Source organism: Colletotrichum karsti (assembly GCF_011947395.1).
Source record: "Colletotrichum karsti strain CkLH20 chromosome Unknown Scaffold8, whole genome shotgun sequence".
Taxonomy (NCBI): domain Eukaryota; kingdom Fungi; phylum Ascomycota; class Sordariomycetes; order Glomerellales; family Glomerellaceae; genus Colletotrichum; species Colletotrichum karsti.
The window spans coordinates 19,105-32,455 of record NW_024065908.1 but is presented as its reverse complement, the minus strand read 5'-3'; the positions used below and the strand labels follow the sequence as shown (position 1 = coordinate 32,455).

Here is a 13,351-nt window from a genome sequence, read left to right as displayed (position 1 = left end):
TGCCGAAGAGCGCCGAGTGGCATGCATGGCCCTGCCTCCAGCACCTAGACTCTCGACTTTTTCTATCTCGAGTCATGAAATTGGGAATTTTACATTCGTAAAATTGCAGGCTAAACTGGTGATCAACGTCCAAGGATCAGGACGGCAGACCGCTACGCACCTTTTAGACGTATTGCGTAGTCATGTCCGTAATTAATACCTAGGTACCCGAAGCACTGCCGGTGGTTTCTTTTCAGGTTCTCTTCCCCGCTTTCTTTCCCCCCGATTCACCCCGCGCTGCCTCAGAGCTTCGTGCGGGGAATTACACATTTTCTTCTCTCCTTTTGTTTACTTGTTGATCTTGGGTATCAACAATGCCATCCAAGCAACAACCCCCTTTTTAACGTAGTCTATTTAGATCAATGACCAATCTGAAGTTCAGATTACTTCGGTAGGCCACCCCAACCTCATAGACAAGTCGCGTACAGTTGCCTCGGCCACGAATATGCTCGGGTCATATTCACCCCTAAATCTGGGCCGACAGTCTCTTCCAAGCCTCTCCCCTCTCTCATCCATGCCGCTAGCGCAGTTTCTCCGCATGTCGCCGTTTAGACTCAAAATGAAGTGTCCCACTGCCGATGGGTCCATAACGACTTAATTCGACTGACGTCCGTACCTGCTTCGATGCTCTCCACTCCAAGTCATGGATGAATACGTCGGCGCATTTTAGCCTGAATGCGATAATGCCATTACCGCTACTTGCCCCGGTCCTTGGCTTCCCCAATGCTGGCTTGTAGGAGTCGTCTCCTGCGAGTTCGCAGATTCGGATGGCTGCCCATGATGCTGTTTGAGCTGTCCTTATAATAAGCAGTGTCACCCTGAATCCTCTTATGAGCCTAAGAGCAAGTGCTTCTCCAACTGGTCCTGTCCAGCAGCACCCGATATGCGGAAGACTCTTTTCCTTGCGTCACTCGTCGGCCTTGTTGCCGCCGAGGACGGCCTCGACGGCTGGCTGCGCTATGCCAGGCTTCCGGAGTACGCCTCCGCTGGCTTTGCAGGCTCACTACCATCCACGGTTGTCGGACTCAATGCAACAGAGAACGGCCCAATATCTTCGGCTCTGTCTGAGTTGAAAAAGGGTTACCGTGGCATTTTCGGCAAGGAGATCACCGCTGGCCAACAAGCGTGCAATGGCTCCTCCATCGTCGTTGCTACCCTCGACGACTATGTTTCCACATGCGGCGCCAACGATTTGGAGGCGGACCTAATCGAAGATGGTTTCTGGCTCAGCGTCAAGGGCGATTCGGTCAAGATTCTGGGACAAAACGAGAGGGGTGCTCTGTATGGCGCATTTGAGTACTTGAGCTTGCTGGCTCAGGGCAATTTCAGCGAGGTTGCGTATGCTACAAACCCGTCTGCCAACATCCGCTGGGCCAATCAATGGGACAACATGGACGGCACTGGAACTCACGGCAGCATTGAGCGTGGTGTAAGCCTCTCGGTTTTATGAGTGTCAATACCAATGTCCGGGATGTTGCTAACTTCTTCAGTATGGCGGAGTCTCCATCTTCTTCGAAAACCTCAAAGTCGTCTCCGACATGACCCGCGTCTCTCAATACGGCCGTCTATTGGCTTCCGCAAGAATCAACGGAATTATCGTCAACAACGTCAACGCGAACCCAATCCTCCTTTCTTCGGAGAACATGGACGGGTTGAAGAGAATCGCCGATGCCTTCAGACCTTGGGGCGTCCAAGTCGGTATTTCGATGAACTTCGCTTCACCCCAGACCTTTGGCAACCTGTCAACTTTCGATCCCCTCGATGAGTCCGTCATCGCCTGGTGGGGCAACATCACCGAGCAGCTGTACTCGCGCATTCCAGACCTGTGCGGATACCTTGTCAAGGCCAACTCGGAGGGTCAGCCAGGCCCGATCACATACAACCGAACGCTCGCGGATGGCGCAAACTTGTTCGCGAGAGAGCTCAAGAACCATGGCTTCCAGAAAGGCATCGTCATGTTCCGTGCCTTCGTCTACGATCAACTGGACTGGACCGATTGGCACGCGGACCGAGCGAACGCCGCTGTGGAGTTCTTCAAGGAGTTGGATGGCAAGTTTGATGACAACGTTGTCGTGCAAATCAAATACGGTCCCATCGATTTCCAGGTCCGCGAACCTGTGTCGCCGCTCTTCGCCAACCTCCAGCACACCAACATGGCTATCGAGCTCCAGATTTCCCAAGAATACCTAGGCCAGCAGGACCACCTGGTTTACCTGCCTCCGCTTTGGAAGACCATTCTTGATTTTGACCTGCGCATCGACGGCCAGCCGTCTGTTATGCACGACATTCTGTCAGGCAAGCGCTTCAACAAGACTCTCGCCGGATACGCTGGTGTTATCAACGTCGGCGCCAACTCGACTTGGCTCGGCAGCCACTTGGCCATGTCCAACCTCTACGCATACGGTAGACTAGCATGGAGCCCCACCGATGATGTTGTCGCCATCGTTCAAAACTGGACCCGTCTGACTTTCGGCCTCAATCCCAACGTCGTCGACACCATCACGAAGATGTCAATGGAAAGCTGGCCTGCCTATGAAAACTACAGCGGTAATCTGGGTATTCAAACACTTACAGATATACTTTATGCGCATTACGGACCGTCAGCGACGAGTATGGATAATAATGGCTGGGGGCAGTGGACGAGGGCAGACGGTTTCAGCATCGGTATGGACAGGACCGTTAAAAACGGTACCCGAAACGCTGGGCAGTATCCAGCCGAGGTCGCTGAGGTATACGAGAACATCGAGACAACTCCAGATGACCTGCTGCTTTGGTTTCATCACGTTCCTTACACTCACAGGCTTAAGAGTGGTAAGACCGTCATTCAACATTTCTACGACGCCCACTACGAGGGCGCAGCCACTGCTCAAACCTTCGTACCAATGTGGGAGTCTCTCAAAGGCCAAATCGATGAGGAGCGCTACGAACATGTCCTTTTCAAGCTGAAGTACCAGGCCGGTCACTCTCTCGTCTGGCGTGACTCCATCAACAACTTCTACTGGAATAAGTCCAGCATCGCCGACGAGGCGGGTCGTGTGGGCAACTACAAGTACCGCATTGAGGCCGAAAGCATGACCTTGGACGGATACAAGGTTGTCGATGTTGACCCCTTTGAGGCGGCATCTGGCTATAAGGCTATCGTTACGAGCTCCAACACCACTACCGGGACGGCCAGTGCAGTCGTTGACTTTGAGTCCGGTACCTATACTCTGGCTGTCAACTACTTCGATGTGATCAGGGGCAAGTGCTCATACGTTGCTTACATCAACGACAAGGTGGTTGGCCAGTGGAGGGGTAATGGCGAGGAGAGGTTGGGTCACTGGCCGTCTGAGTTCTTGGACGGACACTCGGCCATTCGAATCAATTTCCCCGGCGTCGAAGTCAAGAAGGGAGATACTTTGAAGATTGTTGGAACACCCGACGGACCCGAGGTGGCGCCGCTGGACTATGTCAGCTTCTTGCCCGATGGCATCATTGATTAAAGTCTTGAAATGGCATTCATTTGCCGCGATTCACATGTTTATAATTCAATGAGAAACGCGGTTTTAAGTTAGTATGCGGCTCACTGAGAATGGTTGACACTTATTCCGATAGTATAAGCCATTCGTCTCCTAAGGCGTGAATGATTGCTGTCTAAACCTAAACCCCACATTTTTCTCTAGTTGTGAGATTTTGTATGCATCTTGGACTTTTCCCTTTCAACTCAAATCTCTGATAACGGCCATCAGCAACCAAGTTTAAACTACTGGCGAAACAACGTGAAGCTGGGAATACCTGAATTTGCAACGAACTACACAAAAGTGCCCCAAACAAGAAAAACGTCTTTTGGTGTCACATTAACTGGGCGTTCGAATGACGAACCTCGGTCGGTTTCCCGCCCCTCTTAAGACACACATAACTAACACACCTTGAAGACGAATAACCATGCTTCCTACACCGGACACATCTCATGTTCCCTTCGACCGGGTCTACGAGCCAGCGGAGGACTCGTACCTCCTCCTCGACACTCTCTCCGCCCCTTCAGAAACCGCCTTCCTGACGTCTCGCTTCGGCTCAGACAGTGGTTCCGCACCTCTGGTCGTCGAAGTCGGCACGGGTTCGGGTGTGGTGATCGGATTCGTCGCGGCCCAGGCTCAAAAGCTGTTTGGTACCCGCAACGTACTGACGGCGGGCCTAGACCTGAACAGCTTCGCGTGCCGCGCCACCAACGGCACCGTCGGTCGCGCGCGCAAGGAGAACGAGGAGACGAGCTGCCATGCTTGGCTCGGCGCCACGATGAGCGACCTGACATCTCCGCTACGGAGCGGTGTCGTGGATGTCCTCATCTTCAACCCGCCGTATGTGCCCTCTTCGGAGCTGCCTGACCAGTCGTCCGAGACACTGTTGATTGGCGAGAGAAAAACGACATTTGACGAGGATTCATATTTTCTGTCACTGTCCTACGCAGGCGGGAAGGACGGCATGGAAACGACGGATCGTTTGATTGAGGCGTTGCCTGCCGTGCTCTCGGCGAGAGGTTGCGCCTACATCCTGTTGTGTGCGCAGAACAAGCCGCAGGATGTCAAGAGCCGGATCGAGGGATTTGGCAACGGTTGGCAGGCCCTCACCGTGGGTGAGAGCGGAAAGCAGGCTGGATGGGAAAAATTGCAGATCATCAGGGTATGGAGAGACAGGCAACAGGTGTCGTGACGAAGAAATGCAAATGTTTTTTTTTTCTTGTGTCTTGCTACTAAACTCGGTTTTTGACGTATGCAACGGCACCACCGCTAAATGTACCACAGTGATGAGATCGTCGTCGCTGACATCGAACGTCCGTACTGGATTTGAAGTCTTGATTTCCCTACCTCCCCCAACGCCTGAAGAGCATCTGGTTCGTCTTGATGCATAAGGTACTTTTTGATGCTCTGGGCCAAACAGTAAAGTGTTTGCGGCTTTCACGCCTGGGAAGAAACCGCCAGAAGAAATTCGCCCTCCCCTCCAAGCCGGGTCCAAGTATATGCAGTAGTCTTCCCCGTCAACGGCATGTCGGCAGCTGTTTCATTTCGCAGAAGGATTCTCAACGCTCGTGGCGTGTAACGTGCGTGCCTGTCGTCCCTCTGCAGAGCTAGGAAGCGTCGTCTCCCTCTCCTACACAATCTAACCGCGACCGCGACCGCGACCCCTGCCACGTCCACGCCCTCGCGGACCTCCTCTGCCCCCGCGTCCGCCGCCGCCGCCGCCGCCACGCTCGGCCTCCTTGCGGGCCTTGTTCTTGGGTTTCGGCGCGTCGTCGATCAGGAGTGTGTCTAGCGGCAGCGAGTCGGGCAGGATAAAGTATCGGATGGTGGAGCCGCGGATGTTCATCGTGTCGAGAGACACGGCGTCTTGGCCCTTGGGGGTCATCTTGACTGTGCGAAGCGCCGTGTTCATTTGCGGCGAGACGGAGGTGATGGTGCCGTGGACGATGGTGCCTGTATGTGAGACGCGTTAGCCAGAGTCCCTGGTGAGTGGAAAAGGAGCCCTCAGTGACTACTGACCATTCTTAAGCTCGATTGTCACCGTCTCGTTGGCGCACTTCATCAAAAATCTAATGACAGGCAGTCCATGTTAGCTCTGGCGCTCTTGTTCGTGGCGGTCTTTTGCGAAGGAAGCTCAGCACACGGAGCGAGGGGATGAGAAGGCACATTAGATGCTTACCTGACGAGCTTCATATTTGCGGTGTCGCGTGTGTCGCGCGTCAAGTGTGGTAAAGTGGTCGGCTTCGAGGTTGTCGCGACTTGAACGTGGGCTTGGTAGACAATCCAAGCCGCTGAGGACGGGAAGGCTGAAGCTTCGGAAAAGTTCCTATCCCGTATCTGGGTACCTCAGGAAGGTAGCGAGTGGGGCCTTATCCAGGCTGCTAGGTGTGGCTTGGGTACACGTGACCTTTGCGTCACCTCACTAAACAAACTGCGAACAACAATTATTCAACCGAGAAAGCGCAATAGTCGGGTAGTAATGTTGACTCTTGGGGAACAAATTACACATTAAAGTCGACTACCTATCTCAAGAAGGACAATTTATGCACTTGGAGAGCCCAATGACAGACATCTCATGGAACCCACTATAATCAGTCACGGCGTTTACTCAGCAGCGCCATCAAGCAAGGTCCAATTCGAACCTCGCGACCACTGGGCCCCAACTGGGAAGCTCCCACTCGTTCCTGGCCGCCTGGACCTCAGAACTCGCAATCTGAATGTACAGACTGTCAATGGACCTGGGCTGTACCACCTTGCCATTCTCTGCAACCACGCGAACTTGAAGAAATGTCTTTAAGTACGGCTCGATTTGGCCTGGGTCTAGCCCTGCCACTCCTCCAGCTGCCACCATGTGCATGAGAGCTGACGTTAAAGGAACGGTCCCTGACATATGGTTCCCAGAACCCATGTTCTTCATAGCGAAGACGTCCATCGACCCAACCAGATTCGGCGCTGCAGACCAAGAACTCGAGTCCTGGGGGGTCTGGCCAATGAAGAAATGGATCGAAAAAGAACCGTTCAGCGCCCCATTCTGCACATGTACGTTGGCGATCCACTCTGTGTAGACGTTGTCGTTGTTGAGAAGTTTCGAGGCGACTTGGGGCTCGCGTGAGAAGTCCGTGAACCCATCGGCCAGGACAGTGCCTTTGCGAATCGGTGTAAAGGGTCCCCGATCGCGACTCGATAAGGCTGTTCGACGCTTTTGGACCAGAGTCGAGGGGCTGGACGATCCGTAGAGCCTGTTGATTGCGGATATGAGGCGTGCCCGATCTTCAGCTCTAGAGCTTCCCGGCGTAGGACTCGTCTCAGCGTATGCGTACCCAAATGGCAACGTATCTCTTGCCATGGCAGAATTCCAAAATGCGCCGCTGGTATTGGCAAAGAAGGGCTTTAGGTCAGTGAGTACGTCCTGAACCGTACCCGGCGGCATGGTGAACGAATGTTCCATCGCAACCTGGGGTACCACCCACGAAGTCGGATACAGAGCTTGCCAAAGGGTGATGATTCTGTCTACCATCGTATGGTGAAGAAAGAACATCGGTTCGAAAGCGGAATATTGGATGTAGAACATGTGCCCGCGGGCGCCCACCAGCACGTGCATTGCATCGTGAAGCGCCTCGACCGAGTCGAACTGGGACTGGTTGGTTGCGGTGCCCCAGTACTTGTTGCTGAAGGGTCCGTAGTCCTTGTAGTTTGATAAAAGAGTGTAGAGTCTCTGCTGAAGAGCCGGCCTCGCATGTTCGATGGATTGCGCTATGCTATGATTGTCTGCGATCTCGTAAGGCGCTCGTTTGGTCTCTGTCCATGTGGGAAACTGGGTTTGTTAGTCCCCTGATCCCTCGGCCAGTTTCTATTTACTTACATCGCCTTCAGAGAAAACCTTCGGGTCGAGCGGTTTGAACTGGTAGCTGTGGAGGGGATTCGCAATGTACTGCCATCCGTTGGGACCGTATATCTGGATTCCAGGCGACTCAAACTCGGGTAAGAACACGGCCTCCCCCGTTGGCGGCTGCATTGCCCAGTCCCAATATGGAATCCGCCAATCGACCGCAGCTGCGTGATAAAGGGCGCGTTCACTTGGGTCGGTGAACAAAGTGGCGATTGTCTGGACCAAACGGAAGAGAACTTGCTGTCAAAAGTTCAGCATAAAAACGAGGCCCTGGGAGGAAACTCAACCAACCTCGTAAAGAGCGAGATATACGCGGTGCCATGACGGGAACAAGATGGACATGTGAGTGCAGTAGCCTCGGTCATCGACCCCGGCGGCACCAGGGACGCCATTCCAGGGAACAAAAGGGACACCGTGAATACCTGCTGAATGTCAAAACTGCGACCTACTGCTCGATGAAAGGTACTCGCCTGCGATCTGGTACCACGAAAGCTCGTCGTTCTGGTTGGTGTACTGTAACATGCTCATGGAGAGCACAAACAAATTCCACTTGTATGGATTCTGCTTCATCTGTCGAATCTCCAGCCGAATTGGAACGGACCCGTTAATGGAGGGAAGTTTGCTGACAAGTATGGGTTCCTGCGTCTGGCGTTTTACCAGCTTTGCTGCATCGAAGCCATAGTCGTAGGTTGGCGAGTACGGGGTCGCTGCAGCGCTGGCCGCAATGAAAACGATGAACAGGCAGTAGGCGGTACGAAATGCCATTGCCACGCGATCTTGGTAGCAGTCGAGCGGGATGAACGGAGGTAGATAGAAGTTGAGAATCGAGATGGGTCTGATACTTGAGATGGGGATAAAAGAGAGAGACGAGCCCCGGGGAGCTGCAGACCTGCCTCGGTTGAGCCGGCCAGGAAACAGGAGTACGGCCGCCGCCTCTGAGGACACAGTTGGTGGGACAGAATGGTCTTGGGTGTTCAAAAGTCAGGAAATGCTTCAGCGGTGGATTTGAGTGCGCCCGTCATTGTACGAGGGAAGGATGGTAGGGTGTCGAGATGAAGACGGCGGGCAGTTGAGAGGACCAAGGTAAGATATCAGGTCAGGCGCCAGAAGATGGCAACCGGACACCAAGACGGCCCTGGTTCAATTAGACGGAGAACAGACAATAGCGTGCGTGGCACGCTGCAGTTCCGTAATTAAAGATTGCTGCACTGCCGTACGAGACTTTCCTACCTAATGTCTGGTTCATGAGGCCAGTCTGTAGCCAAGCGGCAGGCGCCTCAAGGACGGGAAACATCGACCAACATCCACCAGCAATACTGCCGCAACCAACCCCATTTTTCTCTTATGTTTGCGGCGGAATGCGCTTTGTAGAGTGTAGAATCTGGCACAGCCATTCTAAAGGGACACCTTCTTCACAAGAGACACCAGACGTAGATTGGGTCTCCCGAGGCAAGCAAACACTCATTTTTGCCCAGCCATTAAGTACATCACATAATCATTGCCTCTTAAATGGTTTGCGAGATCTTCTGTTGGTTTCATTTGAATGAAACTCCCTTAAGACTGGCCGTTGACCTTACCTAGCTTTCCAGTCTATCAGGTACTGCCGTGTGCACATGTACACCATCAGATTCTGCAAATGCAACCAAGGAGTTCTGCGGAGCGCGCACTCAGGGCCGAACCGGGTCACCGATCTCTATGGCATTTGCACACGGTTAGCAGCGTTGTTGTGCTACGATTTTCATTTCGAACATCTCCCGCGGTCGGTTGCGTGCATTACACAAACGGCAATGCCTCCCAGACGCGGCTTGGGGTGATCATACGTTTCCGCAGTGGCTGACGAACAAATGTTTGCCAAACGCGTCGGCCTTCGGCTTTTCATATCGAGGTCGCCGCCCAGTCATGCGTGCATAATCTCATACGTTGACTCTTGAGCTAGACCGCAGGGATAATTACAGACACGATTGTCACGAAGCTATTGAAACGATGCCTGAATTAGAATCATGATCAAATTACAGAGGTGGCCTCCTTCTTTTCCCTACCAAACGCCGTCTAAGGTAATGATGACATGGGCTTCAACGGGCCCTTGCGGGGTGCGTCGCGGGAGTCAACGCGGTACTTCAGCTTCACACCCATGGCCGCCAACTCAACATCCAGGAACTTGAGCGCACCAGGAACGACGACAACAGTCGTGTTCTCACCTCCAACCCACTGGTTACCCTGCCCATCCTCCCAAATCTCCCCCTCCACCTTCGCGGCGCTGGCTGCATCGCTAGCGTCCAGCTGAGTCGCGCAGTTCCTGCAACGGACTGTCGTGACTTGCTTCTTCTTACCCACGAACGGCGACACTGTCGGTTGGACAGAGAGGAACGAACCACAGCTGCGGCAGATCCAGCTCTTGGTGTAATCTGAACAATTGAGGAGTCTGTCTTGCAGGAGGAAGGCAGTACCGTGAGCGAGCAGCGCGTCACGCTCCATCTCTCCCACACGGATACCACCACCACGCTTTCTTCCCTTGATGGGCTGACCGGTCGTCGGCACAACAGGTCCTGTTGTTCGCACCTGATACTTGTCGTTCACCATGTGACGAAGACGCTGGTAGTAAACGACGCCGACGTAAATGTCAGCCGCCAGTTCCTCTCCAGTAATGCCTGAGTACATAGGCTCGTTGCCGTGGTAGTTGTAACCAGCCTTCATTAGCTGGTGGCCGAAGTAATCTGCCGCCGTGTTCTCCTCGTTGAATTTGAAAGGCGTCGAGTCTTGCGCCAGGCCATGAAGAGCTCCCGCCTTACCGGCGAGCGACTCGACGAACATACCGATGGTCATTCGAGAAGGGAAAGCGTGAGGGTTGATGATGACATCAGGCTGAATACCTGATTCAGAAAAGGGCATATCAATGGCCGGCCACTTCTGAGAGGCAACACCCTTCTGTCCGTGACGAGAGGAGAACTTGTCACCGATGACAGGAGATCGGGGAACTCGGAGCTTGATGGAGATGGTCTGAGCGGGCTCGTTACCTGTCTCACTTCCAATCACGCGCACCTCCTCGATGAATGCTGTCTCGGACTCCTTGTACTTCTCGTAGTGGGTCTGCCCGTCGAGGTTGATCAGCTTTCCGCTGTAGTCTGCTGACACCGTGTGCCATGCACACAGGACATCTCCCTCCTGGACCATGCGGCCAACGAACGGCAAACCATCTTCGTCAAGCTGAGCTTTGTAGTGTCCCTTGACGAAACCACCTGGAGCGAAACCGAATAGCTTGGAGATGTTCTTGACGGCTCGCGTCCTCGATTCGTCCTTGAGAGAGACCTTCTTCGTCTTGTAGATGGTGCCGTGTCCGAATCCTCTTTCATGGGCCGACTTGTTCAGAATCATGGCGTCGTCCATGTCGTAGCCGGTGTACGAGATGACGGCAACAACGGCATTCGTGCCGTTGGGGAAGTTGTCGAAACCGTAGGTGTTGTGCAAAGGCGATCGTACGACGGGGGTTTGACCACTCTGCAATCGGTACATCTTGTTGTCCGTTCTGTGCCGCAGAGCAGTTGCTGGTGTTCCCATGGTTTGCTTACCCATCTGGCACTGGTACATGTTTCTGGGCGACTGGTTGAAATCGGAGAAAGGAGTCATGTTGGCCAGAATAGAGAGCATGTTTGTAGGAGTGAACTCCACGTGTGTTGACTCTCCAGAAACTATTTCGTTTTCGACAACGGCAATCGACATGTAAGGCTGCTCGTGAGGTCCAACAAAGTCTTCCTTGTCCAAGGGAAGATACTTGACAGGTCTCACCATACGAGCGGGAGCAGATGCCAAGTAAATTCCGGGGTAAGAGCCGCCGTTGGAAGGGGGAACGTATCCGATTTCGAGCTGCAAAGGTACGCCATGAGAGCCCTCGACCTTCCAGTAACGAAGTGTGTCAGCGATTCTCAACGACTCGCGGGGAGTGCAGAAGCCGATGATTCTACCGTCGAGCATAATGACGACGCTCTCGTCCGTTGCAGCAGACGACGTCTCTACGGCGCCAAGCTCTGCCACCAGAGCAGGAATCTTGGATGCATCGACAGCTTCCGTCATGATCTTACACTTGTGCGCCAGATGGTTCAACAAACCGCAAGGAGCACCGTCAGGAGTGTGTACAGGGCACATGAAACCCCAAGACTCAGGCAGGAGCTTTCTGACTGTAGTTGTCTTCAGCTCAGCGAAGAAGGCACCTCTGTGAATCATTCGGAAGTGACTGATGAAGCGAAGGAAATTGAGCTTTTCCGCGACAACTGTGAAGCCTGCTGTCTGCTGTAGATCGAGGCCCGACGGACTCGTCAAGTTACCCGTCGAAAGGAAGTATTCCAAACCATTTCCGATGTTCTCATTGGCGTGCCTGAAGATGTTGGCGGGGAAATCCTTGGCGAAATCTTGCGACGTGAAGGGCGTGGCCGGATGCTTTCTGGTCCATTCCCTCAGTGACAATCGCACAGCAGTTGTCAGAAACTCCTCAAGGCGTTCCTTGATGATCATGCCGTAAAGGAAACCACCAAGCAAGACCTCTTGGTTTTGAATGGCATCAGGGTTGTCGACGGCGCAGTCGCCGGCGACAAGAGCGTAGAGCTTCCTGATCATGAAGAGCAGTGTTCTGAACTTGTCGTTGTCCTCCTTTTCGGTGACGTTGACGTTGCCCAAGTGGACGAGCACGATCTTGCGCAAGAACTCGGTACCAACGTCGTAGTTGGACATGGTATCGGGAACGCCCAGTACCACACGAAATTTCTCGCCGAGGTACGCTCGCGTCTCAGTCTTGCTATGGAGACCGTACGACTTGTAGGTGCGCAACAGTAGCTCAACGCGATCCGTAAGAAACGTGTTCTTGGCCGACTTGGACGAGGACAGCCCGATAAGGCCCTCGAAAATCTCTCTGTCGTTTGTCTCCACGAGTGCCTTGAGGACCATCATAACGGGGACGAGGTACTCGTTTTTCTTCCAGGAAAAACGAAACGTCATGTTACCGTCGCTCAAGTAGTGAAGGACGTTGGTCTGTGATGTTTCGTCGGGTCTGACTGAGCGGAGGATGATGCCGTACGGGGTATAGCCTTGGCCACGATTTTGGAAACTCGGACGGTTGATGGCCATGGGGAAATTTCTGCGGTTGACTTGCAGCATTCGAATGATCTTTTCGTTTCCGTTCACAATGAAGTAGCCGCCCAATTCTTCAGACTCCTCCTTCTTCGCAACGAGCTGGGCGGGTGAGTTGCCTTCCAAGTGGCATCGGTTGGACTGCACAGGCAACGTCAGCAGCGGACTCCTGAGCCACGGCCGAACCAGTAAATGAGCTTACCTTGATCATGATGGGCACCTGACCGAGCTCGCGAACAAATTCCTTGGGGTCGCCATCGTTGATCCTGTACTCGAAAGTCGCGGAAAGTCTGCCTCGGTAGGTGCAGTGGCGTTCTCTGCACTCAGACGGGAGGATCTCGCGGTTCCTGGCGAACTTGTTGGATGGGGGCAGTTGAGACTTCTGGAGGGAGACGCCCTTGTACCGAATAGTCAATCGGTTTTTCCCCTCGGGGCCAGACCTGTCATCGCCGTCGAGGTAGGTCTTGACGCCAATGTCCTCTAGACCTCGGTCGAGGAGGCTCTTGCCGTCGGCTCTGAAAACGGCATTGAAGGAGTCGATATGGGGGCTAACAGCTTCTTGCAGAGCCGGGTAGGCGGTGTGATCCTTGGGAGGGTTCCGGAAGAGATTTTCGCGGCGGAGGGTGTTGTACTGGTGATCCCACTCGGTGTTGGTCGCCGAAGGAGCCATGTTCGCTCGCTTTGTCGCCTGCGATTGCAGGAATTAGCTTCTGAAGGAGCGCAATAAAGTCGGAGGGCAAGCGTACCAGAGGCTATGTCATACAAGTACAAACGTGGGTGGTAATCGGCACTCTGCACAAGACGAAGG

General features: G+C 53.6%; 5 protein-coding genes across 5 annotated transcripts; 2 read left to right on the top strand and 3 right to left on the bottom strand.

Moving 5' to 3' along the window:
• Positions 1–922: 922 nt before the first annotated feature.
• CkaCkLH20_03209 (alpha-glucuronidase) lies at positions 923–3,521 on the top strand (the record flags this gene model as incomplete). The annotated part of the gene is made up of 2 exons (XM_038885928.1): positions 923–1,468; positions 1,530–3,521. The coding sequence occupies 2 exons, from the start codon at positions 923–925 to the stop codon at positions 3,519–3,521; spliced, it is 2,538 nt and encodes an 845-aa protein (XP_038748437.1).
• A 442-nt stretch (positions 3,522–3,963) lies between these two features.
• On the top strand, positions 3,964–4,728 carry CkaCkLH20_03208 (uncharacterized protein; the record flags this gene model as incomplete). The annotated part of the gene is made up of 1 exon (XM_038885927.1): positions 3,964–4,728. The coding sequence occupies one exon, from the start codon at positions 3,964–3,966 to the stop codon at positions 4,726–4,728; it is 765 nt and encodes a 254-aa protein (XP_038748436.1).
• Positions 4,729–5,175: 447 nt separating this feature from the next.
• On the bottom strand, positions 5,176–5,759 carry CkaCkLH20_03207 (small nuclear ribonucleoprotein sm d1; the record flags this gene model as incomplete). Its single annotated transcript, XM_038885926.1, has 3 exons — positions 5,176–5,489; positions 5,556–5,605; positions 5,716–5,759. The coding sequence occupies 3 exons, from the start codon at positions 5,757–5,759 to the stop codon at positions 5,176–5,178; spliced, it is 408 nt and encodes a 135-aa protein (XP_038748435.1).
• Positions 5,760–6,156: 397 nt separating this feature from the next.
• Positions 6,157–8,190, bottom strand: CkaCkLH20_03206 (tyrosinase precursor; the record flags this gene model as incomplete). The annotated part of the gene is made up of 3 exons (XM_038885925.1): positions 6,157–7,350; positions 7,399–7,661; positions 7,875–8,190. The coding sequence occupies 3 exons, from the start codon at positions 8,188–8,190 to the stop codon at positions 6,157–6,159; spliced, it is 1,773 nt and encodes a 590-aa protein (XP_038748434.1).
• A 1,284-nt stretch (positions 8,191–9,474) lies between these two features.
• Positions 9,475–13,213, bottom strand: CkaCkLH20_03205 (DNA-directed RNA polymerase i subunit beta; the record flags this gene model as incomplete). The annotated part of the gene is made up of 2 exons (XM_038885924.1): positions 9,475–12,684; positions 12,746–13,213. The coding sequence occupies 2 exons, from the start codon at positions 13,211–13,213 to the stop codon at positions 9,475–9,477; spliced, it is 3,678 nt and encodes a 1,225-aa protein (XP_038748433.1).
• Between the last annotated feature and the right edge of the window lie 138 nt (positions 13,214–13,351).